The sequence below is a fragment of the Onychomys torridus genome, chromosome 23, assembly GCF_903995425.1.
Source record: "Onychomys torridus chromosome 23, mOncTor1.1, whole genome shotgun sequence".
Classification (NCBI taxonomy): domain Eukaryota; kingdom Metazoa; phylum Chordata; class Mammalia; order Rodentia; family Cricetidae; genus Onychomys; species Onychomys torridus.
This window is the reverse complement of record NC_050465.1, coordinates 6,731,446-6,758,972: the sequence shown is the minus strand read 5'-3', so window position 1 is coordinate 6,758,972 and position 27,527 is coordinate 6,731,446. Positions and strand designations below refer to the sequence as shown.

The 27,527-nt window shown below is 47.4% G+C and overlaps 1 protein-coding gene across 14 annotated transcripts in view; it reads right to left on the bottom strand.

Annotated features, from left to right (window-relative positions):
- Positions 1-27,527, bottom strand: part of Lrrfip1 (LRR binding FLII interacting protein 1) — a 132,502-nt gene that overhangs the window by 37,669 nt on the left and 67,306 nt on the right. For 7 of the 14 annotated variants that reach the window (XM_036172873.1, XM_036172872.1, XM_036172868.1 and 4 more), the window contains exon 2: positions 24,046-24,132. In XM_036172873.1, the coding sequence (XP_036028766.1) occupies positions 24,046-24,132 (87 nt within the window). Of the gene's footprint in view, positions 1-2,337; positions 2,416-6,628; positions 6,689-13,616; positions 13,668-14,242; positions 14,288-15,757; positions 15,806-19,764; positions 19,783-24,045; positions 24,133-27,527 lie in introns of all 14 variants that reach the window. The other 7 variants (XM_036172865.1, XM_036172867.1, XM_036172859.1 and 4 more) reach the window with 2 other exon arrangements.

Here is a 27,527-nt window from a genome sequence, read left to right as displayed (position 1 = left end):
ATCCTTATACGCCTTGTTTACACAATTATTCTTGTGTGAAGTGGCTTTGGAACGAAACATTATGGTAATTTTCATTTTGATGTTGGATATTTTATCTCTTCAGAAGTTGCTACACAGAAAACAGTATTTGATTACCTTGAAAGCTGTATGCAATTAATCATAGAGAAAGATGTTTACAAGAATTCAGGCAGTAATGTCAAACTCTGTCCCATTTAAAGACACCTGAATTTTCCTTATTCCTCTTCAGAGAATACTGGCTAGGTTAGCCATGTATACATAACTAACCCCTGAGTGTGCAATGTGGTGGAAATTCAGTTATTAATACAGTAACTTTGAAAACCTAGCTTTCTGTAGAATGTAAGAACCTACATTTAAAACTGGAAATTTCCAAAATTATATAGTCATATGGAAATTTCCAGAGTACTATGGCAATGTGGATCAGAGTCTGTTACAGCTGTCTGCACACTCAGGAGCCATCTGTCTTTCTGCCAATAGGTAAATGTTGTCACTGTTCCTTCCTGACAATCTTAAACAAGTCTTCTGGGAGATGGAACAGGGCCACAGCTATTGTCAGCAGTCAGGGAAGAGAAAGCCCGGATCTAACTAAGGGGACCGGCGAAGACCACAGAGCGTGGGTAAGCTGTGAGCAAAGTGCCGCTTCCCCAGCAGGGCAGGAAATGGGCTCAGGGTGGCAGAGCATGTGCAACAGACAGAGGGGAGCATGCACAGCAGGGGTGGGGAGCACACGCACCCGGAAACTCCCTGCAGGCCGGGCAGCATTGCACAGACAGGCAGACTGCAGGAGGAAAGCAATGGGCAAGCTTTAGACCTTAGGAAAACAGCACCGGACAGCGGCAGAAAACCATGCCGGCCTGCTCTGGTAACTAAGTAACTATAATACAATGGTTAGAAGAAAAAGCCAAAGTTAAGGGATTGTGTTTTCAGGGGACACGGACATATGGAAATCCAAAATTTACAGGAGAGATACTTGATACAATTTCTAACTTTAGAACCACAAACGCTCAGCATCTCTGGAATGGGGCTAATGTTTTTCAGCCATTCCTTTTCAGTTGTAGCTGGAAGAAGACCTGAAGCAAAGCCCTGGACATAGTCCCCAGGCCAGGTTCAAGGCCACCCAGGGTATCTCATATCTAGGGTTCAGCATTCCTGGATCAAAAATATCTGAAAAAAAAAAAAAACAAACAAAACAAAAACCCAAGGTGCACTGAGCATGGGCAGATTCTGCGTGCATCATTCTCTGAACACAGCGCACCAACTATTCCACAACATTTACATATTAGGCACCATGAATGAGTAAGCTAGAGATGATTTAAAGTTCATAGGCGGATGTGCTGACACTGTGTAAATGCCACATCACTTTATCCGAGGGGCTTGAGTCCCCTTGGATTCTGATATCAAGGAGGACCTTGAACCATCCCCTTGGGAACAGACAACTACAGAGAGAATGTATCAGGGTATGACTGCTTCTATCAGGGTCACAGCAGCAGGCAAGATACAAAAGGAGGTGTAAGGGAGCTAGCTGCTCAGGGCTGGCACTTCCAGAAGCCCAAGGGGACGCATACTTAGAATACAGAGTAGCACAGAGCTCTGGGGGTCATGCTGGGATGCAGAGGCAGCTCTCTGGGGTACAGGACCTAGCTGCAGAGATGGGTCAGGGCCCGAGGCACAGGGCACAGAAGAGTGCAGGGAAAGATTCAGGGCCAAGGACAGACCTTCTGGCAGCTGAATCTGCCCACAAAGGAGACAGCCAACCTCCAAAAGAGCGTGTGCACTGGGATTTCTAACATGGTACCCTTATACTGCAACAGAGCTTGCCAGCTCAGCCCAGAGCAACAAAGGCCCATTTTGGCTGGCCCTGAACCTCGTTCTTGTGAAAACAGGAAAGAGGCAGGCATCAAAGAAATGCTCAGTTCTGTCCACTTCTCCAAGATGCAGGAGGCAATGTGCACGGAGACCTTGTAGGTTGCTTCCTGGACACGTTTACAAAAGCAAAAAAAAAATTTTTTTTAAAGCAAATTGGAACCTCAAATGGGGGAACAATTGCTGGAAATGGAGAAACCCAAGAGACCAATTTCTCTGAACTTGAGGGTTGTTTTTGAGTATACATTTCACAGAACCCTCCTTCCCCTAAAGTCTCTTTTTCCATACTAGGTCCTAAATTACATTTTTAGGAAGTTGAGGAAAGTCTCAGCAAGCTAGCCAAGCCATTCCAAACAGCCCTGAGCCTGGCCTTGACCGCACACTGAAGAGGTTCAGGTGCCCTCTAAGTGTACCGGCCACAAAGCACTTTGCAGAGGAAAGGGCAGAAGAACAGACCCGGGTTCCATTCTGGGCAGACAGGGGCTTGGCAGCAAGGCCACTGCTGGGAAGGCCGAGGTCGGAGCAAAAGAGTCCCTGCAATGAAAGAAAACAGTCAAGTCGGGTCAGGTGGGTGGGCAGGTATGAAATCACTCCATCTCACGGGTGGATTAGGGCTGGACACACACAGAAAACAGCCTGATACTATCACAGCATCAGCTAGCACTTGCTGGGCTGGAGGGAAAGAGAGTTAGGGGGACAAGAGCCCATTAATGGACAGAATCAGAATGACTCCATCAGACTGACTTAGGACTTTAAGTCAGTGTGTGTGTGTGTGCATGAGACAGACAGACAGACACACACACACACACACACACACACACACACACACACACACACACACACACACAGGGAGGGAGTTGATTTTAACCAATAACAAGATCTAGTGGTTTTAGTCTTTGTAATTGGAGTTCTGACTTTTAAAATTGGGTGGGAAAACTCCTAACCAGAAATTTACAGGGACCCCAGCTTCTGCTTAGGAATAGCTTTTTCACCAGGATGGCCTCTGGTCTCACCCCCTGGCTGGACATTACATTATAAGAATGAGTCAGGCACGCTGGCAAGCCAAGTATCAGGATCCCAAGATGCAGTCTGGAGAAATGTGTTTTATGTCTGAAGGGGCCAGCTCTAATTCTGACCTTTAACTCTTAGTGTGCAGATTCCTTCTGTAAAATTTAGAGCTGAGTTGGACATGGGCTCTGTTTCAGCTGGGTATTGCCTTTAATTCATTAGGGACTTTCATTTCCTCTTTATTTTTTTAATTTAGTAAGATTTTATGTATTTGAGGTTTTTGCATGAATATATGAAAGTGCAGTGGGTGTGCCTGGTCTATGTGGAGGCCGGAAGAGGGTGCTGGATCCCTGAAATAGGAGTTACAGATGGTTGGGAGCTGCCATGTGGGTCCTGGGAACCGAACCCAGGTCCCCTGCAAGAGCGGCCAGCGCTCTTAACCACCGAGCCATCTCCCCAGCTCCTTTTCTTTGTTCTTTAAGGTTTATATCCATTCTGACACAGTGCTGGGGAAAGAAGTCTCACTTTCATCCCATTGACTGTGATACTGGGACCCAACGGTAATGGCCTGAGTTCTAAAAACAAGACTCAGGAGTACCCATCCTGCGGCTTATGTGGGCCCACTCAGTTCTCCACCTACCCAAACTGGTTCCCTAGCTCAGTGAGTGGATGAACCTTAAACTAGGACAAGCCAGCCCCAGCTGGTAGGACTCTTCAATAAACAGAAATCACCTACCCAGGTCAATGCGCATGAGTGTACACAGATAGCTAGACGGGACTGGATTTTCATGCCAAGGCCACACCATCCCTGACAAAGTACCACAAAGTGAGTAGTGCCTAGAGAGTATCCTTGTTTTCAGAAAGGAGGTGAGAAGATCCAGGCTTTTCATCCCCTGCCCCCTTTGGATCAGACAATATACACACACATGCCATTGGTTCACTCACAGTCACTGACTGCATGTGACAATTTATGTTAAACACAGGACAGTGGTGAGTTTGAATGAAGTAGCATATGTTAATTACTCCTCACAGAACATCCATTCCAAGTGGAAACTCGTAAAATAGGCTGGGGGAGAAGAAGGGATCCCACACACAAGGGTGCATGCTACAAAACTTGCAGTTTCTGTAGAGAGGATGGAAAAGATTTAAATGGGAACCAACCACCTTCTCCTCCCTGGAGAACGACAAAGCGGGGACTCTGCCATCGCCGCCACTGTAGCTGGAATTCTGAGCACCAGAAAAGGAGAGTTGGTGAGTGGTGAGTGCTTCCTTTTCCTGCCCATTCACAAATCAAGCACAGGCACACCAGTGCTGGGACCCAGGAACCCAGGTTCACCTGAAGGAATTTTTTTTTTTTTTTTTTTTTGGTTTTTCAAGACAGGGTTTCTCTGTGTAGTTTTGGTGCCTATCTTGGATCTTGCTCTGTAGACCAGGCTGGCTCTGCCTCCAAAGTGCTGGGATTAAAGGTATATGCCACCACCACCGCCGACGCCGCCGCCGCCGCCGCCGCCGCCGCCGGCCCAGCAGAATTTTTTATTGTAAAAATACCACTAATGGGCTGGCAAAGACAGTTCAGTGGTAAAGGTGCTTGTGCACAAGCCTGGTGACCTTAGTTGGATCCTTGGAACCCATGTGAAAGTGACTCCACTGTCGCCTGGCTCACCTGAAGAATTTGCAGCATAAATTCTTACCAAGTGAGTCTAGATGCCTTAGATGTAAGCCTTTCACATCTCAGATCTAGATGTCTTAGATGTGAGCCTCAGAGCTCTGCCCCCATGAAGCTGAGTGCTCTATTATTAGCCAGCTGCTTACTGACTCAACTCTCCTCTTTGCATATCTCCTTAGGTAACTAAAATTCTTTCTATTGCAATAACTTCAGCCTTTCTCCAGCCCAGACCAGCCCCTAGACACAGAGAGGCACGGGAGGCTGAGAACCAGCTTCCACCGCTGCAACGGAGGCAGTTGGCGTCGAGCATGCGCTGGCGTCGAGCATGCGCTGGCGTCGAGCATGCGCTGTAGAGCATCAGGCCAAGAGAATGTGGCAGAGGTGACATCGCACAGGAGGTGACATGACACACAGAGGCACGAGATCAAGGCATCAAGCGGGGAGCAGACAGACATTCCCAAGCTCTTATCAGACGGGGTCTGGTTGTTTTATACCTGCCGAACTCCTCTATCCCGTCTATTCTTTCCTCCAGAGTGCTCCACATGTTTAGAGCTTCTTAAGTGTGACGTAGATGAAGGCTATTTTGTTCTTCAGTCATGTGACCTTCCCTGGCTACTTGCTAGACCGATTTTACATCCAGTCTCACTCCGTGAGCTGTTTTATGATCGGTATTTGACTTGTAGAGGCATTGCCAAAACCTGAACTAAGTCATAAAGGGCATTTGTACTGGACAGAGGTATGACGCAGCCTGATGTCACAGATGGGTTGATGAGTTCACATCACATGTGTAGAGAGGAGTGTTAACACTGAAGGAAGTTGGCTCTAAGAACTCCCAAATAACTTCAGTTATAGCAAAACCCTGTGGGGGTGGGGAGGGGGGAGGCCACAGCCCGTCAATGTTGGGTCAACGTTGGGAAACATCGCAGCTTTTATCACTTAGGCTGGTGGCCAGCTCTGCAGGCTGGCTGAGCACAGCTGGTTGACACCACGGAAGGGCATGCACAGGGCAGTGACCGCAGGCTTCTGTCCCTGGAGTGCCCAGCGGCCTGAACGCCTCAGCAGGTGTCAGTGTGAAGACTTTACCTAGGGGCTCTCTCAAGTCCGGAGCTAGGAAAGTTTAAGAGGGGTCACCGAAAAAGCACAGGAAACTCTAAACAGGTTTGAGAAGGCTCAAGCAACCTGTTCGGCCAGTTTGGGAAAGCCGAAACTGTTGGCTCAGAGAGTGTGTTTGTGTGTGTGTGTGTGTGTGTGTGTGTGTGTGTGTGTGTGTGTGTGTGTGTTCTGAAGCCTGGAAAAAGGGAATTGAAGTGACCAAATGCTATCTTAATATAATTAAAATAAATTAGATTTTACACAAGAAACTTATTACCAGGAGGGGGAAAATGTCATTAAGGACGGGAAGGTATTAAGTCGTTTAACTCAAGATTAATCTGTTTGGATCATGAGGCTTAATTAATTTGTGTCCAATTTAACCTTCTGAGATGTCCAACAGCTACAGCCTTGACAGAGCCCAGACCTTGCCCAGGCTCTGGCCCTCTGTCTCTTGGCTCTCTGTCTCTCATCTCTGGCTCTCTGGCTCTTGTGTACTGCTCTGGCTTCTTCGCTAGCATGCCTGCCTCTCACGAGCACTGAAGATGGCAGAATTCTGCCCTCTTCCCTCCTTCTCCTCGTCAGAAAAGTACAGGCCCTCACACACGCATCTTTAAGATAAAGATTAACACTGCCAGCTTGAAATGCGGAGAACTGATAATGGTGGGCTTCCATCCATGTGAGAGCCGACGACTCACCCACAGACACACACATGAGGGCAATAAACAGTGGACAAGCTAATTCTGCTCTCTGGGTATTTTTAGGAATGCTTATCAGCTTTTTAACTTAACATCTAGAATCCGAATCATGCAAAGAATGCTTGAATACTAACATTCTGAGAATGTTAGAGTGTGCTACTGGGTGGGGGGTGGGGGGAGCCAGGGTAATACAAAAAGAGCAAAGTAACTAAATTGAGCAATAGAATTTAGACACGTTGAAGCATTATCCCTGAGAGCACGTGCCATGCATGGTTGCTGTACTAACCCTGCCAGATCTTCTACTTAGGGACTGGGATCCACAATAGTCTCCATCATAACCGTTAGTCTGTTTCAACAAGGAGAGAAGAGGTCGCATCAGTGTAAGGAACAGCACAGGTACAAACCAGAGAGCCATAGTTATCCACGAATACCCTGAGCCCTCTCTGCAGAGGGAATGAAGAGGGCAGCCAAGGGAAGCAGAAAGCCTGGCCACCCCCAAACTGCCAGCATGCTCCTACCCCACTGCAACTCAGAAAAAGCCCGGCAAACATGGCGCCAGCGGTACACCCTCCTGTGAGTGAGGCACATGGCCTGACATAGCTGCTTTTCTGGGCAGTTTGTGTGTGTGTGTGTGTGTGTGTGTGTGTGTGTGTGTGTGTGTGTGTGATCTTGTGTCCAATCTTAGGATTACTGCTGTCGAAACTCTAGATTTCAAGAAGGCTGAACACCAGGCCAGAGGGTAGTGACCCACCTGGGTCAGTTAGACCCAATATGTAGCCCTAATGAAGCTGTGCCCCTAAGATTTGGAATAGGGTTTATGTCCTATAACATGTAACCTATTTACTAGTCAAGGGAAAGGACTAGTAAACCTTCAGGAGTCACCTTTCAGTCATCCACTCTTTCAATTTTGTTTTTCTAGGTAAGATGAATATAAACTTAATGATGTCATCCTTTGTCCTCCAGGAAAAAACCAAACCAAATCATCCAAAAGACTGGACGCACTAAAGGTTTGCCTGGCTCCCTTGCTCCCCCTAAGCCAAGGCAGGGCCATCTAAAAATGCTCCACTGCATCTACAGGGAATGGTCTATTTTATTGCATAAAGGAACAATGTACGAGGAATTGGCTCTTGATTCAAGGTAAGGACCACCAGAGACTAAAAAGCAGCAGCTTCAAAGGCGGGAAAAGGCAGAGCGGCCTCACATCTGGTCAAGATGGAAAGGGATTTATCCGTCTCGAGCCTGAGGGGCTCTAACTGCAAATGCAAGGTCTGCCCTGTGCCTTAGGCAAGTTATTCAATCCACCTGCCCTTTCACAGCCGTGACACCATGCACAGAAATGAATAAATTACAGGGCCATGGTGAGGGGCACATGAGTGTCACTGAGTCTCCTGGATGCCCACATTAGCCTCTGGAGGCACCTGATGGTCACACCAGTGGGTAGGAGGGCTTGGCTTTGGAAGGGCTTGGCACTGGGGGATCCATCCTCACTCCAGAGTAGCAGGGGCATGCTTAGCCCATACTGGATAGTCATGACATTGATGTAGGATAAGCAACTGACAGGCAGACTTTTAACTCCAGAGTTACAGAAACTTCATTATGAACTATATGCTTACTTTTGCTACAACTCAAAAAACAAAACAAAACAAAAACAAAAAAAAACAAAAAACAAAGTTTCTAAGTGAAACAGGAACATGTAAAAAGCCTTCCACATGAAATCTGAAAACCACGAGAAGCCATAAAACACTTCTGAAATGTGTTTAATGTTAAAAACCGTTTGGAGACTGGCAGAATGGACTGCTGCCATGCAGCTCCAAAGCATGGGTACTCTCAACCTGGCTGTGTGGTGCCAGCTCTCAGCCTTTCTGATGGACAATGTTTGCTGTCTGTTTCTCCATGTAAGTCACAGGGCACATTCAGAGGTCATTAAAATGGGAAACAAAACAAAGGTTAGCTGAAACTTGTGAGTGGCATACTTGACGCCTTCAAATTAATTTTAAAAAGAAAAGACATAGGCCAGGCAGTGGTGGTGGTGCACACCTTTAATCCCAACACTCGGGAGAGAGAGGCAGGCATCGGATCTCTGTGAGTTCGAGGCATGCCTGGTCTACAGAGCAAGTTCCAGGACAGCTAGGGCTACACAAAGGAACCCTGTCTCAAAAAAAAAAAAAAAAAAAAAGAAAAGAAAAAGACACTTTGAAATTAAATCCAAAATGCCCCTGGCCACTGCTAAAATTCACATGTAGGCCATGGGCCAGCGCTCAAAATTGAGTTTAACCTACAAAGGATGATGTGTGGAAGCAGTTCAAATGTGTTTGGTTCCTTACAGGTCTGAAGAACTGCTGGTTTCACAGTATGACCGTGGCAGTGCTCTGTAGACAGGGAACAGGCACCGTTGGGGCACGCCCTGAATCTCAGGCCTTGTCCTGCGCTTCCTCTCTGTGGGCTTGCCTCATCAGGCTAGCTCCCTTGCAGTAGCTCAGTGTGTGAGATGGGGTAAGAGTTTGCTCAGCTCTGTGGGGACCTGGGGAATCAAACATGCTTAGCCAACACATGGCACTAGTTATTAATGATTACCACTACACATAAAAGTAAAATTTCCAGATAATTTTGAAATGGAGAATACATGAAGCCCAGAGGCTCTGAGATTAAAAAAAAAATTACACCTGTGAAGTCCCTCATGTATACTATCATGTCACCTGACTAGACTGCTACACAACTCCAGGGAGGCTACCTAGAAAACAGGTCCCGAGGAAAGACACAGGGATCACCCAATGACAGAGAAATGGATGAGATCTACATGAACAACCTAGACGACAGTGGGAGTAATGAAGGGCAAGGTTTGAGGGAAAGAAAGCTTAGGAGAGCAGGAGGTCCCAGCTGGATCAAGAACAGAAAGGGAGAATGAGGAATAACAGACCATGATAAATGAAGACCACATGAGAACAGGAATAGGCAGAGTGCTGGAGAGGTCCCCAGAAATCCACAATGATACATCCTCTGTAGTATGCTGGCAATGGTCGAGAGAAAGCCTGATCTGACCTAGTCAGATGGCCAAATACCCTAACAGTCGAGCTGGAACTCTTATCCAATAACTGATGGAAGTGGATGCAGAGATCCTCAGCCAGGCCCCAGGTGGAGCTGCAGGAGTCCAATTGTCAAGAAAGAAGAGGGATTGTAAGAGTGTGAATTGTTGAGACCAAGATTGGAGAGGCACAGGGACAAATAACCAACGGAATGGAAGCACATGAATTATGAACCAAAGGCTGTGGAGCCCCCAAGCTGGATCAGGCCCTCTGGATAAGTGAGACAATTGAATAGCTTGAACTGTTTGGGAAGCATCCAGGCTGTGGGACTGGGACCTGTCCTTAGTGCATGAGCTGGCTGTTTGGAACCTTGGGCTTACACAGGGACACTTTGTTCAGCCTGGAAGGAGGGAACTGGACCTGCCTGTACTGAATCCACCAGGTTTAAATGAATCCCCAGGGGAGTCTTGGCCCTGGAGGAGATGGGGATGGAGGGGAGGGGATGTGGGCAAGGTGGAGGTGGGGCAGGAGGGGGGAGGACAGGGGAACCCATGGCTGATGTGTAAAATTAAAACACAAATATAATAAATAATAAAAAATAATAAAAAATAAATTAAAAAGGAAAAACAAAAAACAAACAAACAAACAAACAAAATTACACCTGTGAAGTCCCTAAAATTTAGAATTAGGCTACAGATTTGCAAAACCCATTGGAGAATTCTTTTGGGTGTAAACTGTCCACATTTCCAGAGCACAGAAGGCATTAGGACTCTTAAATAGAAGACATTTCCAGAGCTTTATTTTTGTTGCTGGAATTGGAGTCTTCCTCGAAGGTTATTTTCCCAGCAAAAGAGCCAAATTAAGGTACTATTAATTTGAATGGTTACAGATCAGGAAAAAAATAGGGTTTCTTAAGTAAAATGATCTCTTCAAACTTAAGTCTTTTAAAGGACACAGAGAGACCCTGGAAATTCTTGGTCTGGTGGGTCCTTTGAAGAACCCATGGTGGGTGACCAACAGCCGATACTCAGCACCCGCTAGTGAGTGGGGCCCAGGCATTGCCGTCCAGGCTTTAGGGTCCCATCCACAGGCCAGAAGGCAGTGGGAGGTTGACGGCTCATTCTAGAGGAAGTAGTGCTCTCCTGACCTCATAGTGTCCTGGGGGAAGACTGGCAGATGCACTTTGGAAAGGCACTCAGGAAGTTAGTAAAAACAGCAGGGCTATCACCTGTCACTGCACACAGAGTCACACAGCAAAACTATCTGACCACCTCACCCAGGCATGGGGACTCCCATACTCCGGCTCAGGCTGGGCCTGTTGGCAGAAGGTGGGAGAAGAAAATAGAAATTGGCGTGCCAGAGGTAAGTCAGAGCTAAGCAAACATAGAGGCGAAACCAGGCAACCTTTAAAATCTTAACAGAAACACATTTCCCATGACTTCTAACGTCTTTCTTAAAAGAGACATATTTATCAGAATGATAGCCATCATAAAATCTAAGAACATTAAACTGCCTCTATGCACCAGTTGTTTAGTTCACGAAACACAAAACCATTTGGGATCTTTACTCCCTTCTTGACATAGATATGATCTAATTAAATTAGGGAAAGGTCTAGAGATGTACCATTGCCAGATTTTAAATAAAGATAATTAAAACCTTACGATAACCCCCAATCTTGATTTCCCCAGGGGACCATGCATGCTGATCCCAGGACGGTAACTACCCCTCCAGGCCTTCAGGGCTTATCATCACTGCCAGGGCAATAGAGAAGGCATGTTTGGGGAGTTGAGAAAGAAACCATCCTAGGAATTTGCTAAGTAAAGGCTTCAGAATATTCAAATATATTAAGTGGCATCATCTGGCCTCCATGGACACAGAGTGAGATGTGAGTCCACTCAGCAGGGTTGCCAGATGTCCTTCAGGGGACCAACCAGCAGGGGACGGAGTTTTGGGCACCTGACAGGTCTGAAAATCTCTCGGGGATCAGGAGCTGGCACTTTCACTGTGACCTCAAGTGGGCCCCTAAATGCTCTGGGCTTGTTCCACACCAATAAAGTTTGACTCTTATTTCCAGGACCCCAGCTCTCAAATCTGGATTTCTTTTTTTTAAGAGTCTAGTTCTTTGAAAAAAATAAACTAGTTTTTGGGGTGGTGGCACGTGCCACGGTGTAAGAGAAACTCAGAGGACAACGTTCAGAAGTCAGCTCTCACTTTCCACCACGTGGGTCCCAGGGAATGAACTCAGGTCGCCAGGCCTGGTGGCACGGGCCTTTAGTTTCTAAAGTACACTGTGGGAGAGTCGTGTGGCACATGGAGGCTGACAGTGAAATTCCCTGACTTCCTCCCGTTCTCCTCTTCAGCTTGCTAACCATGGACCTCCTGTGTGAAACTTCAGAGCTTAGGACAGATACATGGAATCTGACAGAGATGTCCTGCATGGAGACTCAATTCACTAGAGGTTAATGTGCAAGGTGAATGGGTACTACAACATTTATGAATGTTGAAACTACGGTAAACTCTTTGGAGCCAGGGCCGCACCTCCACCACCACCACCACCACCACCACCACCACCACCACCACCACCCACGCCCAAGAATCTTAAGACGGTGAAATTCCTCCCTGGGGGAACCCTAGGGACCACAGGTCTGAAGATGACACATTGTCCCAGAGATCTGGCTTCTGCCTCCCTCTCCCGCCTGTTCTGTCTCCCATCCCTGTTCTTCGGCTTCCTTCTTGCCATTTCTGGGAAAAGCTCTCTTGTGAAGTCACCATCGCGAGTCCACATCCAAGGGTCAGCTCTTGGTTCTGTCCTCTCCAGTCCCTCCCCTCATCCCCAACTGTTCTTCCTCCCCTTGGTTTCAAGGGCTAGACCTTTGACACCTCCCACAACTGCAATGCCTAGGCCTGGCTGGCCACAGATGTTGCAAGTTGAGCTTGTACTTATATTCTGCTTACATAAATCTTGCTTCCTCTAAAGCCTGAGGGGCCTGTGAGGAAGTCGCAGCTGCATCATGAAAGACACTCAGCAGAAACTTGCCAGCAGCAAGGTGTCACTTCACATGTAACTGTCCAGCAAAACCACTCAGGGTCTGCTCTTAGTGCAAAGACAGTGATAGTGATGGTGACATTATGGTTATATGCCAAGAGAAGCATACCCCTGGTGTGTTTAAGTCAAGGGACCTAACTGTCACGGCAATGATTAGCCGACCCTCAGCTCTATAAAGTCCCTTAACAAACCAGACTGGCGGCTGCTTGGAGACCTAGTTATTATTAGAGTAGCGAGATCCCAGGTCAACCCTACAGCCAATCAAATGGACACGCTTACTAAGCAAAAACCCAAGCATTCTGCTTCGTTCCCCAGCACACACTTTCTTCTAAGGCAGCTACAAAGGCTGTGTTTATTAGCCACAAAGCTGTCAGTGAAGAGCTTGTTGTTCAATAGTAGAGCACTTGCCTAGTTTCTGTGGTGTTCTGGATCCAGTCCCTAGCAAAGCTGAGAAGAGCCTTCATTATAACTGGCTGGAAGGCTCGGGATGGTGAAGGTCATAGCCTTCTCTCCAGGGGGCCTCTAGCAGTTGCAGAAACGTGGTAAGTAGCTCATGGCTACTTTTGGGTGTGTTTTCACACACACGTATTGTATTTGGAAGCTAGTGAACAACCCTAGATAATGTCATTCTGTCATTCCCCAGGAATGCCCTCTATCTTTTTTTTTTTTGAGACATGGTCTCTCACTGGCCTGGAACTTACCAAGTAAGGCTGAACTAGGTAACAAGTCAGCTTCACTAACTGCTCCCCCCTCCTGCTCCTGAACTGGGATTATAAGCACACACCACCACACATGGTTTTCTTCACATGAGTTGTGGGGATGGAACTCAGGTCCTCGTTGACCACCTGAACTATTTCCCCAGTCCAACCGACAGCTGGTTTAACCAAGGCTAGCTTTCCTGGAGAGTGTGCTTTCACATTCTAGGCCCTCATAGCAGCAACTCGGAGACAATTTACAAGTTTTGTAGTTTCACGTTGTGGAAAAATCATTAAAAAACGATGTCTTCCACTCTTTGGGAACACCCCACCCTTTCCCCAGTCCAGCCCGGCCGGCCCTTGGTTAACTTATATACAAGCATTTCGTCAGTGAGTGGGGACCAGCAGAGGAGAGGGGAGATAATCTAAGGGCTGAAAGCAGAGGTGGGAAACCAAAGGCTCTCGCCCACACGTGGTGTGCCATGCAGAAGCAATCATGCCATTACTGACCCTTAGGCTGCCGCGACTACCCACGGACAAGCGCTCATCTTCGTCAGAAGCCTAGTGAAAAGACAGGATGAGAATACAACCGTGAACTGGACTGGGAAGAACCTGCTGCCCCGACTCCACAGCAGAGGGTGGACCAGCCACCCGAGAACTCAGGATGTGAGCCTAGGCTCTCAGTATGCCTCAGTTCACCTAAGACGGTTTATGGAAACACAGTATGTCACAGGTAACTTTTAAGGAGGGTTATTAATAAGCCTCAAAGATTATAAAAATTATTTATGGACATTTAACAGCAACAGTAAGCATTTACACTGTTGTGAATAATATATTAATAATAATATTTAAACATTTCCAAACAGGGCCGGAGGTACAGTTTAGTAGTGGTAGTGGAGTGCCTAAACTTGCCAGAGGCCCTGGGTTCAATATCCAGTTTTTAAAAAATCCCAAACACAATTTCTTTACATAATGTAGCCCCAAATGCAGAAGGCTGAGTTACGGTCTTTATTCAGGTAAAGTTAGTAGATCAACAATGGCAACTCTTTCTCCAGCATTGCATCCATTTCAGCCACTAGAGGAGCAAATAAGCCTCCGCCAACTGGTCCCTGGCAGTGAAGGAGCGTGGTACTGACCGATGGGTTTCTCCGGAATCTACGAGAGTAGCGCTCGCTGTCTTCCTACCGAAGCAAAGGGAATGGCAGAGAGAGGTTAGAGAAAGCAAGGCAGAGTCCTTAGAAACCCCGGAAGGTTCTGCTGCTGCAGAACCCAGCATTTCTGATCTATACGGCAAATCAGCATTTTCTCTGCTTTTGTTTAAAGGGTCTAAGTAAAGGACTGTGGGAAACAGCTCCTTGGGGGAGGTCCTTAGGAGCACAAATGACTGGCATAGTTCGTGGCTTTAAAAAGCAGTGAGCAAGCGCTGGGGCAGATATGAAGCCTTGCTTTTTTTGTAACCCCATAATCTGGTTTCACATCAACTCCCTTCCCCTTGGGACTGACTCTCCTTTCGGGAAGTGATTTCCCCAGAGAATCCCAATGTGGATGCCACCCAGCTTGCTTTATGGGCTCCAGGACAAACAGGTTTTTGCATGGTTGTCTGTGAAGCAGGAGTGGGAGGCATGGAGTTGCTCACAATTGACTAGCAGCTTTCCATTCTTTCCACGTGGCCATCTTTTAACTGTCCTTAAGATTTGATGAGAAGACACATACCTCAGGGGATGTACAATACAGTGATAGTTAACACAGGCTGACCATGGCGAGTTTTTCAATAGCTATTTCTGTCACACATAATGTCTAAGATGGTAGAGATGGCCTTGAATCTCCCTCAAGCTGTTTAGTGGTAAGGAGGCTTGGTGAGGATATTTCCAGGTCTCCAATGCCAAAAGCATGCGTCAAAGTCCAGGACAGCAGCCAGGACATGAAGAGGCAGGTGTCTTAATAAGACTGAAGCTTTGCTCTGGGATCACTGGAAAGCATCAGAGGGTGTTCTGCCCAGAGCCTTGCGACATGAGCACCTCTCCTGAGAGGCCTGAGGGCAAGTAGGCTCTCTGGGGTTGAGCTAGTCCTTGGCTGCCCTGGGTAGGCAGACAGATTTCTTAAAGAAAACAGGTAGAAAGGGAGGAAGGGATTTTTCTCAAGAGTAGAGGTTTCCATGGGCACAGAGGAGCCAACAGCGAGAGTGAGTGAGGAGAGTGCGTATTTTGGGGATGAAGTGGGGGCAGGGGGTGGGTGGGTGATAGGGCAGCTGGCTGTCCATGAAGGAGACAAACAGTCTATGGCCTCTTCTGGTTCTAACCAGAACAGTGAGATGTTCTGCTGATAACATGAGGTTCTCTGGAAAGTTCTTGCACAAGGGCACATGCCTAGCCCGTCCCTGGGGATCTTCAGATGCAGAGAACTGGGAATGCAGTGGAGATAGAGCCTCACAGGACACCAGCCTGCAGACATCAGCAGTCCCCTTCTGCAGAGGGACAGGTCACATGCCTGACCAGGCCGTTTCTAACAACACCATACCAGATGCAGAAATGCCCTCAAGAAGACTTCCGAGGATCAAATTACAGTGCAAGAGGAATCTACTGACATAATTAAACTGCAGTCCGAATTAAATTATAAACCATTTAAGTCTTAAAATTATATTCAAGGCCTACCATCCACTGCTCGATGTCGCCCCATTTTGTATCCAGCCCATAATATTTCTATAGACAGAAGGGAAAGAAAATTAGGCAAGAAGTAAACAATAAGGGCATAAGGAATTGTCCCACCATGCCCTCCCGCCTGCGATCACTTTTGGGGGCAGCAAGCCAGGCACAGTGGCCGCAGAACTGGGGTCTGCAGAGAAGCCATTTCCTGAGCATTGATGCAGTGGCCTGAGATGAGACCTCTTTCCCTGCAGCCCCCACCCCCCCCCCCCACCCCCCGGAGTCCAGAGCAAAACACTCATAGGTGGATGGCCTCCTAAGAGGTCAGGAAAGCAGACCTCATGCAGAGGCACTGCAGGCCCCTCTGCAAAGCCATTCACAGCTTTGGGGCACACTTGCAGGAGGAACAGATGCTGTCTAGGAGCACATTCCATGCTGCTGCTCCAGGAAGGGGCCCCAGAGGAGGGAGGGAAAAGCAAGCTCTGCTGTCTGTCTGACACCTGTACCAGATGCAGGTGGGAGAAGCCACATCTGCTGGCAGATGTCTGACACCCACAGAGCAGGCCTTTGGGTAGGAAGAGGTTGCAGCTACCAGCTCCAAGTTTTACCCACCTACTGTAAGCCACAGTGGTTCAAGTCAGATTGAACAATGTAGGTCAAAATGGCTGCTTCTATCACTAGAGTGTTCCCCAGGTTAGATGAGAACCTGGGCTTACCAACAGGCTTGGCATGTTCCTTATTTCCCCCTCAATTTCCAGTAAGAAAATTAAGGAACAGAAAACCAAACCTCTAGCACGTCATATTTTACACACTTCAAGCTGACAATCAGAAATATAAAAGTGGGTGCCAGAAATACAAGGACATTTTAGAATAGTTTTCTAATCACTCAAACATGCTGTGGTTATTGTGTTTGGTTTAGTTTCACCTTGAAGGAGGGCCGGATTTCAGAGACGCGGCCCTGTCCCTTCCTCAGAGATAGATGTTGGTAAGTAGAAAACCAAAAGAGGAGAAATTAGAACCTCACACAGCCTTGAAAAGCCAAGCATGTCAAGCCAGTGCAAAAAGCCACACAAGCAATCTTTTCCGCTAAGTAATGTGCAAAAGCCACATCTGTGTAGAACAGCGGTTCTCGACCCGTGGGTCACATATCAGATATCCTGCATATCAGATATTTACATGACATTCATGACAGTTATGAAGTAGCAACAGAATAATGTTATGGGTGGGAGTCACCACAGTGTTAGGAATGTTGAGAACCACTGGTACAGAAGGTTCTGCAGTGTGCTGACCCATTAGAGGGTTGTGATTGTGGAGATCAAAAGCCAAAATTATCTTTGCTGTCTATAGTTCTCACGGAAGCTACTGATCATCCACCTCTATCTGCTCCCATATCCTTTGACAGCCGATGTCTTTGAAATGTATTAATTCAGTGTACCTAGCTTCCACCAAACCAAAACCTAGGAATATTATCAGCTAGTGCCTAAAACCCATAGTGAGATTTCTCTTCTCTGCTCTAGGCTGCCTACTCAATGTCCTTACCAATGTATATGGAAAAAGGCCTTGGCTCATGACTTATTTTTGTAACTCTAAACAGTTGAAGTATTGGGGGGGTGGGTAACTTGAATCCCTGGCCATGGTCATTCATTTCTGGCTCTGAATAAACTCTCTCTTATTCCTCTTGGAGCGAGAGCTGGGGTTTTTTGTTATTGTTGTTATTTATTTATTTATTTTGCAGCAATACTGATTTCCACAGAATGCTCATTTGTAAAGGAAATCAAACACTTTGTCAAAGTGTCCAAGTCACATTTTAATTACAATTCCAGCGAATGCCTTGTGTTAAGGCCTCTTCTGCATTCAGCTAATGCTAGCTCCACCCTTACCTATGACATCCGGATCCTAATTTGTGTAACATATGGCTCCTTTGTTTCTGTCTGACTTTTAGGTAACTAGACAGCAGGGAGCCAAGCTGAGGCACAAGGTGCTTTACTTTGAGAAACAGCCTTGGGCACGAAGAAACTAATTGACCCAATGGCCACAGGCCCAGGAGTGACCGCTCCCCATCTCCTGTCCTCATCATACACTTGAGAGTTAAGGAAAGTCTTCCCTTGGACTCTTTCATACAATCTGTGGTGGGTTTCTGGTGCTCCCCAGTTGTGCCCTGCACCTGAGCTCACAACTGTCAGTTCTCATGACACATCTCAGGCCTGTCAGCAAAAATTCTACCATGAGCTGAACAGGAAAAAGCAGGATGTGGGGAAATGACCAGATCCAGCTCCTTTCCTGAGTTCGGGGCAGCAACGTCCTGCAGCATGACTGTCCGTGGGGCTTCCCAGCCTTACCGGAACCTGTCTGGGATTCTAGAAGATAGGACTCTGGCTTCAGTATCCATTCCCATATTGGATGCTTGGACCATGAACAGTGTGCCTACCGATTCTGCTGGCTACCCACTGGGCCTTTCTGCCTCTTCAGGAGAGGAGATTTCCCAGTGGAGACAGGATGGTTTAGGCTGAGGGTCATCAAACTGAGTTCAGGATTGCATGTAGCAGGCTCTGAGGCTTACTGGTGATATTTGTGTGCTCTGGACTCAGAGTCTGTGTTCTTACTCTGACTTACCGCTTTAAAAGGAAGACACAGCTATTCTAGGTAAAAACTAAACAAGTTCAGGAAAGAACACAAGCTCTCCCACAGAAAAGGCTCACACATGGGAAAGGCTCACTAAGCCCCATAACCTCTCTCAGGGGCCAGTTGCACCCCACTCTGTCATGGTTAGCTGCAAGTCCCTGGAGAGCCAGCTCTCAGTACATCTGCTCATTGTCCTTGTTTCTAAGCCCCAGCGGCTGTCACGGAATGGAGAGATACATTAGCCTATAATGCTCTAGTGCTGAGTGGGACAATAACTGGATTTTGTCCCTATACCCTTTTTTTAATTAAAATTTTTTATAATCTGTAATTTTTAATAATCTATAACCTCCAATAATCTATAATCTTTTGCTATCTTCTTACCTCTAGATTTTTATTCTTTTCTGCCCTGAAACTTATGATCCTCTGTCTCAGCCTCCCAAGTGTTAGGGCTACCACACCTGGCCTAAGAACCAGTTCCTCCATCTATCATCCATCCATCATCTATCTATCTATCTATCTATCTATCTGTCTGTCTACCTGTCTATCTATCTATCTGTCTGTCTATCTATCTGTCTATCTATCTATCTATCTGTCTGTCTGTCTGTCTGTCTGTCTGTCTGTCTATCTACCTATCTACCTGTCTATCTATCTGTCTGTCTATCTACCTGTCTGTCTATCTATCTGTCTATCTATCTATCTGTCTATCTATCTATCTATCTATCTATCTATCTATCTATCTATCTATCTATCTGTCTGTCTATCTACCTGTCTGTCTGTCTGTCTATCTATCTATCTGTCTGTCTGTCTATCTACCTGTCTGTCTGTCTGTCTATCTGTCTGTCTGTCTATCTCCTTCCCTCCATTTTTTTGAGACAGAGTCTCACTGTGTATGTAGACCAGACTGGCCTGAAAACAACCACATAATCCCAGCATAACCTTAAACTTGCAGGGATCTTCCTGCCTCTGCCTCCTAAATGCCAGGCTTAGAGAAGTCTGCTATTACACTCAGCATAACAATGTCTTAATATGTGGCAATTTACACTGGCATTTTTAAGGTGATTTATAATAAAGTCATCTGGGGAGGGGGAAGATCCTTTATCTTTTAATATACAATTTTAAAAGCTTCCCCCAATTCTAAAGTGTGGTTTGTGTTAGAATTTTTTTTTTCTCCCTCAGAGACAACTTTCCAATTCCTTGAGGCAAAAGGATCAAGGGATGTGTTCAATGCATGGCTGCTGCCTCATGTGGAAGAGACTCGTTAACCAGGAGGGTAGACAGAGGTGGCGGTGAGCGTGGCAAGCGGGGTGGTCAGCGCACGGCATTGTTCTGCAGGGGGCAAGGCCTCAGTGAGGGGAAAGCGTGCATGCACAGTAGAAACGAAGGCCAGAGCCTACCTTTTGGACTTGATAGATCTACAGGAAAGGGAGAAACGGAAAGGGGAAGAGATAGAAAATGCAGTTAAAATTGCAGTAACTGTTCAGAGAGGTTCCGTAACAACCAGAAATATGAAGGAACACTGTGCTGCAGGAAAAACAAAGATTACTGATTAAATGTGAAGAGAAAATGTATTAAGTCCCACTTCTTCACTCGTTCTGTGATGATGGCTAATGGTTGTTCCACGCCAGTGCCTGCAGAACCCCCTGTTACCTAACGCAGAGTATGCATGGCCTATTGTCGCAACAGGACACAGGAATTAAAGGCACCTTTTCAGACTTTAAAGGATATGAAACACACCGGGAAGAAGGCTCAGAGGAAGTAGTAGAAAGAGCATGAGAGGGGCATGGCAGGGGATTCTGATCAAAGCGCATCATATATACATGTACGAAAATGCCCAAGAATAAACATTAAATTACCTTTAAAAGGAAAACTGCTTTTTACACTAATAAAAGTTTCACCAGAAAGTGTACAATTTTAAGTAGGAAATTGAGTGGTCAGATTCAGAAACAATTAATAGAGAGGCTTTAGTGTCCTGGCCCATGCAGATTTATAGGAAAGAATAAGAACATTCTGGCAAAACAGTGCAGCCATGGGAATGTGCTGAAATACAAGAGGGGTTCCTCTCCCCAACAGAGTGGTTCTCATCAGAACCTTCTCTTCATTTCACAGCCACTGTGAAGACATAGATACCTGCATTCATCAGGCCGGCCATGGGTTGTATAGGGCCTTGTTAAGGACACAGGCCTAGAAATTGGGCACTTTTCTTCACATGGGATGCCTTAGTTGACTCTCGCCATCTACGTGGCTGACAAGTCTTTACCAGGGATCCCTGGAACCCCGAGTCTGGATACAGCTCATGGTCCTGACTTGCTGGCAGACCTGCACCCCAACACGGCTGCCTTTCCCATCTTTGCTCTCTGTACACTTTGCAAGCTCTCCCGGGGGACCCCAATTCTGGCCACCAGCTAGAGGCCTCCTCATCCAGGCTGCCTTGGCTCTGACCCCTTCTTCTGGGAAAGCCATTCCTGCTCAGCAGCAGCATGTGTAGGAGAAAGCAAGGATCATGTTTCCCAGTTTTATACCAAAATACCAACCCTGCTGGTTAAACACCGGCCATCCAAAGCATATTCATTTCTCCTTAATCAACAACTTAAAATGCCAGTGCCCTGGGCTGTCGGATGGTATGAGCTCAGGTTGGGCTCGCGGCTTCTAATAATAGCCAGGACGGAGAAGACAGGTCTGCAAGGGGGTGCAGTGTCAGGCTGCGAGCTTGGGCTGCAAGCTGCTCTCACTCATTCCTCTCTGTAGACTTGTCCCCTGACACTTGTGCATGCGCACATTGCTTCTCTTCCTATGCAGTTCCTGACGCCAGCTCTGCCCGAGGAATTGTGCCTGAGATGCAGCAAAGAGGAGATATTTGGTGTTCAAGGCCAAATATCCTTCTGCTCAAAAAAGAAAAAAAAATCATATTTCCTCTTAGCTGTGGATGCTGCTAACTCTGCCCAGGGGTTCTCAACCATGTAGCTGTAGGAGCTTTTAATGTAATCGTGCACATATGCCAATCAGCACTACTCATCAGTAAGAACAAATGTAGTTTACAGTGTTGCTTAGGAGATGCATGCACACATACTCTATAACTCAGTTTCACCTTGATCTCTTCAGGAATTTGACATCTCGGTGAAAGTCGCTCGGGACACCAAGCTCACTAACAGGCATGAGCGCAGCGTGGAGCCAACTCCCAGGCTCACTGCATCCCACTGCGCTGAGATCCTTGGTTTGTCTCTAACAAGAGCTGACACCGACAGCTGTGAGGAACATCATGCACTAAAAGGACAGTGGGACATAAAGTACAGTGAACCCCCGGGACTGGCAGAGCAGCAAAGCACCCTGAGAATTTTTTCAGACTGCTGGTGCTGGTGCTGGGACTCAGTGGGGGAGTGAGTGTCTAGTATACATGAGGTCCCAGGTTCAATCCCCGCTACTGCCTAAAGAAGAAAGGAGGGAGGGAGGGAGGGAGGGAGGAAGGGAGGAAGGAAGGAAGGAAGGAAGGAAGGAAGGAAGGAAGGAAGGAAGGAAAACAGAAACGGGGTAAGCTGACAGTAGATGAGCCTAAGCAGGGCATTGCACCCATGGGGGCAGCTCCCATGGGGCTGCTGGCTCTGCCAATGACAGGAGTTGTCCTCTGTAACTGGGATGCATCCTAAGAAACAGCAGTCCCCAGCTTCAGAACTACCTACCTCCCCATCCCACCACCCTGTGGCTCCCACAGTCAATGGGCAGGGCCAGCAGGGTCCTCCACACAGTGGTCCACAAGCATCTATTAAATGGAGAGAAAAGTTTCCCAGAGAAAATGATTCCAGACAGTCTGAGAAACAACTGGGACGTGGTCATTAAAAATAAAAAATAAAAAATTCAGTTCCAAATAAACCACCCAGTATGTATGCCAGAGTCAGGTGAGCCAAGGAGCTCTAGTTGGGACGGTCTCCTGGGCGGCACTGGCTCAGGGGTGGGGTGCAGCGTGACAGTGACCTACAAAGCAGAGTCACCTTTTCCTAGTCTCCACTTGTGGGTCCAGACATTAGTCTCTGGCGAGTTTCCTGAAATCGCTTCCTGGTGAGAGCATCCTGACAGGTGTTCGCCTGGTTCTGATTCCTCTTAAGCCCACCTCACCCTTGGCCAAGAGACTGGGGGAAGGAGGCACCTCAGTTAACTCAAAGGCCTGGCAATCACAGTTCATCTGGGAAAAAGCCCAAATAATTAACCCCAAAAAACCAGGAATGCCTATTTTCTGATTTTGAAAAGATAAACCTGCTTATTATAAAGGAGACAGATGCTTCTCTGGACAACTAAGAGAAAAAGATATTAAAAACACACACACACACACACACACACACACACACACACACACACCCACCAAAGTGCCAACTTCTAAATGTAAAACAACAAAGATTAGAGTATATTGCACTTTTTTATTCTATTATCACTTGCAACCAGAATGGAAGACAGTGAGCCACCTTCTGAAACTGGTTGAATTTTTTGCTCACAGCTCAGCACACAGGAGATGCTTGCCAAAGCCACTTCCTGATCGCCACAGAACAGGGTGCGGTCCCCTCATGGTGGCGACTGCCCTGATCTACCTTCCCCTCCCACTGGGGTTCTGGTACCCTTTGGCTGAGCCAGTAGGCAGGGGCTCTCAGTACTGTATGGCCACCCACACACCGCCTGGAAGTTTCTTCCCCAAATCAAGTCTGGCCACACCCCCTCTTCTGTTGGCATGTTTCTCCCTGGGGTGGCAAAGTCCCCAGACAGGGAGGGACAGTGAACATCACAGTCTCGTGGCCCAGCTGTCCCTAGAGCGCACATGACAGCCTTGGGCCTGGTTGGAAAGAGGTTGGAATACACAGTGGTCTGAAGAGAAATAGGAAATGAGAACTTCCATCTGTGAACATCGGCTGGGCTCCATGAACAGAACCGGAACCTGTCTGTGAAGGACCACTCCGGCAGCTGCTAACTACTGCCCAACACATTCAAACCTTTGTAATGGGCAAGCCCTGCACTGGGCTGGAGCAAACGCTCAGGAAGGGTTCACTGGCACTGTTGTGGAGAAGCCAGCAACCTATCGCACTTAAAGAGCCCACACGCTGGCTGTTGGAAAGGAATTCTGATTCAAGGTTTTAAAAGCAACAGCAGATAGGATGAAGGGATGTGGGCACCTATGACCACTCTGGTCCCCTGGCGTATATTTGTTCCCATGACTACTTATCCACAATCCTCACCCTGTTCTTTGTACCACTATGTAAGCCTCAGGGAAAACATTTTTTTTTTAAATGAAAGAAGTTGGCCAATTAAATTAAAAAAAAAAAAAAAAAAAGACTCTGATCTTTTCTGGTTCTAACTGAGAGGATCCAGACCCATTGTTAGACAGAAGCCAAAACCCAGTTCTCTCCAGCCCTTCTCAGCTTTTTAGAAAACCGGCCTGGAAACTCACTGCTAACAGGTAAGCTCACGGGCTAGGCGCTTTCTCTCAGGCCTCCAGTTGGGCAAGCATGCCTGGCGTCCATGCTGTGTGCACTCTGGGCCGAACCTAGACAAAACCCACAGGCACACACATTCCTAGCAGGAGCGACGCAGAGGTGACAGAGAAGGGAACAGGCACTCAACAGCAGCAGGTGCTCTGCCTTCACCGTCCTAACATAACCCAGAGAGAGAACCAACCACGAGCCCCCGGCCTCCATTACCTCCTTCTGCCGATGCTCCAGCTCCTTCATGCGGATCTCTCGAGCCTCGGCGCGGGCTGCACGCTTCGCTGCAAGCCTGGCTTCCGCCTGAAACAGACCCAGAAACCATATTAGAGGACAGACCAGGAACCTTCTGGGTACACAGTCAATGGCACTGTGCAGAGAAAATCTTGTTTAGAGCTTAACAAGCATATAGTGGTGATTCACAGACGCACTCAAGAGGCAGGGTTGTCAGGAGTGGGAAGAACAGTGGCTGGGAACCCAGGAGCTCCTCCCTTACCAGTTAACTGGGGTCTACCGAAGTTCAAAAACATGTTAAGGAAATTTTCAGACACAAATAATTCCTGTGTTTTTAAAATTGTGCAATGCTGCCGGGTGGTGGTGGCGCACGTCTATAATCCCAGCACTCGGGAGGCAGAGGCAGGTGGATCTCTGTGAGTTCGAGGCCAGCCTGGTCTACAAAAGTGAGTTCCAGGAAAGGGGCAAAGCTACAGAGAAACCCTGTCTCAAAAAACCAAAAAAGGAAAAAAAAAATGTGCAATGCTGATCAAACGCATGATCGAACCCAGCGCCATTTTGTCCTATCTTGCTCAGACATTGACTCCCAGAGTTTCCACGTCATATGCACTATCTCCCTATTAGTTACCACCCGATCTACTCCAGCAATAGCCAGCACCTGTATTGGGGTTCCACTCATTTCACTTAGCAATTGCCCCAAAGCACACGGGTTGTGATTCTGACAGTTTCCATATGCCCAAGAACAGCCTAGAAGTACTTCCTTTTAATAAAGAGGTGAAAGTTCCTGACTCAAAAAGGGAAGGATAATCATATGCTAAGATTGCCATGGTGCAATGTTAATGTTCTACTGTGCCCAGTTTAGAAATAAAGTATAGGTACACATGTCTAAGAAACACAGTCCAACAGAGGTTGCTATCACCTGCTGTCCCCTGAGGACAGGGGCATGACTGTTGAACCCTCACTAAATGCCAGGGGAGCGCTGTTCTAAGTGCTTCATTCCATTCCTAGAACCGGCTCGATGTCAGAGTCAGGCAGCCTGCAGGACCCCAGTCTGGTGGCTTCATAGAGAGATCTACTCTTGAGATTCCTGCCCAGCCCCTCCTGGCCTACCCAGATGCCCTGTGACTCCCTTCCCCTCTGCAGTGAGGGGAGCTCAGGTTCTCCCAAGGTGACCAAGAGCACAGTGAGGACTCTGGATGGTAGAGTCAGTCCCGGCATTAAAAGAACTGTCTTCATCTAACAGTCTTTAGGCCCCCAGTGGATCGGCCATCAGAACACAGTTGACTATGTCAGCCAAGGGGTCACAGATGGCATTTTGACCCTGCTGCATGACGACAGAGCATGGGAATGCTCTTATCTCATGCAGCCCAGAAGCCGGGGAGGTAAAAGGCAGAATGTTCTAGAATTCAGGTTCTCTGGTGTCAAGTCCCGCCTTCTTGGCAGGTAAGTTCCTTTGATACACAGTAATTCTTCTACCCACAGCTCTGGAGTTTTGTAATGTCTTGTGTTCCCTAGGTCATTTTAATACAGCACTTTCCGGACCCAGCTAGCTAGTGGAACCAGCCAGGAGCAAGAGCCGAAGCTCGTTTGGATTTCTGAGCTACATAATCCCAGTAGGAGATAGGTCCTGGTGGCTAACCTGAATACCACCTCCCTGACCCCCCCACACACACAAACACCCCAGAAGACAAACTGATCCTTCGTTTCCTTCCCTCCCTCCTTTTTATTTTTCCACTTTTGAGTCTTTGAAAAGACACGTTCCTGCTATCTATATAGCCTAGGCCAGCCTCAAATTCACCATCCTCCTGCCTCAGCCCTGGGACCCTCTGCCATGCTGGGATTTCAGGAGCTCACCACCACCCTATTTCAAGAGCTCACCACCACCATGCTTGGCCCTGGTCTCTTTTAATTCTAATGAAAGTTGACTACTAAGATGAATCACAAGGGATTTCTTTCCAGCTTCCGAGGAACTGACTCCATAACAGATTTTGCTTGTGTGGTCCCTCATCAGTCCAAGTCCACATCTTTCGAATCAAAGGGCATCCAACACCGCAGGCTGAGGGTGAGGCTGGAGCCTGGGCTGGAGCACAGGTGAAGTGCTGCTCCATCATGGCTGTATCAGAACTCTGTCACTTGGTGTCGTTTTAAAGATTCCACACCAGTTACATGTCCCAAATGAGTAACTGAGGTCTGCAAGAAGAACCCAGGGCCGGAGAGAAAGGGTGAGGAAGGCTCTTTACATTCAAGACCTACCCTCGGGTGAGGAGGCACATGGCCCTGGGCCTGCTGATTCCCTTCTAAGAAGGCAGAGACTAGGCAAGAGTTTTGGCTTGGACAAGAAGGAACAGGGAAGGGTTTATGGACAAAGCCAGAAGAAAAGTAAGAGCACCAGATGGGGCAGGAGGGAGGAATGTAGTTGACAGACTTCTAGAAAGGCCTACAAGTTCTAGGAGGGTCCCCAGAACTCTGCTGACTATGCTGGTATAGATACCCTGTATCTATCCCATCTGTATAGTTTTCTCCCCTTGAGTGTGTATGTGCGGAGCTGTGAACATGATGATGTCTCTCCTGTCACTTCATAACATTATATGGCAGAGAGGACTATACAGATTAAAGGCTTTCATCAGCTGACCTTGAGTTGAGCAAGAAGTATATACTTGGGGGGCTTCTACGAGGCCTCGAAGACAGTTTGGGGAAGTCTTTTGCTGGTCTTGAGAAAACTGGACGCCATATAAGAGAGACTTGTGAGGGGTTCTCAAGAGCTGTGAGTAGCACCCCCAGGTGACAGCCAGCAGGAACAGGGGCCACCATTCTATAACCTCCCAGAAAGTGAAGGTTCTGGAACCACAAATGAGCTCAGAAAAGGATCCTGAGGTCCAGAAGGATCTAACTTGGCTAACTACTGTTGACAGCCTGTTAAACCTGAGCATAGATCCTAGCAAAGAAAAGCCCGCACACCTGACCCCAGAGCTGTGAAGTCACAAGATGAAGGTTATTCAAAGCTGCGAGTCTCTGAGGAATTATTACATACCAACAGATGACCTTGCTTCTGGGATGACTTGTTGGCCTCCTCTGAGCTGGGGATGTTGAGTACCTCATACACATTCCATGCCAGGATGTGTGGCTAGCCCCTCACCCTAGCTGGACTAATTCTTGGCACTGGGCCAAAGTCCCTAAATAGAGTTCACATAGTTGAGCGTGTAGAGCCTGTCACAAGAACGCCCCCTTGGGGCACAGTTCTCATTGTGGTCCATCTTAGCCCAATATGCTCTCTGTCCTTGGGGGCAGTCGTGCTAAAACCCATAAAAAGCCACCAGTCTTGCCTTGAGACGTCGAGGCGCAGGCAGACAAAGGAGCCACATGAATGAAGGCTGTTATGTGCCAGCTCTTCCTGATAGCACGTTTTAGAAGCTTAGTCTGTATTTCAATACAGCTGCAGGTCCTTGTAAACTCCACCATTCAAG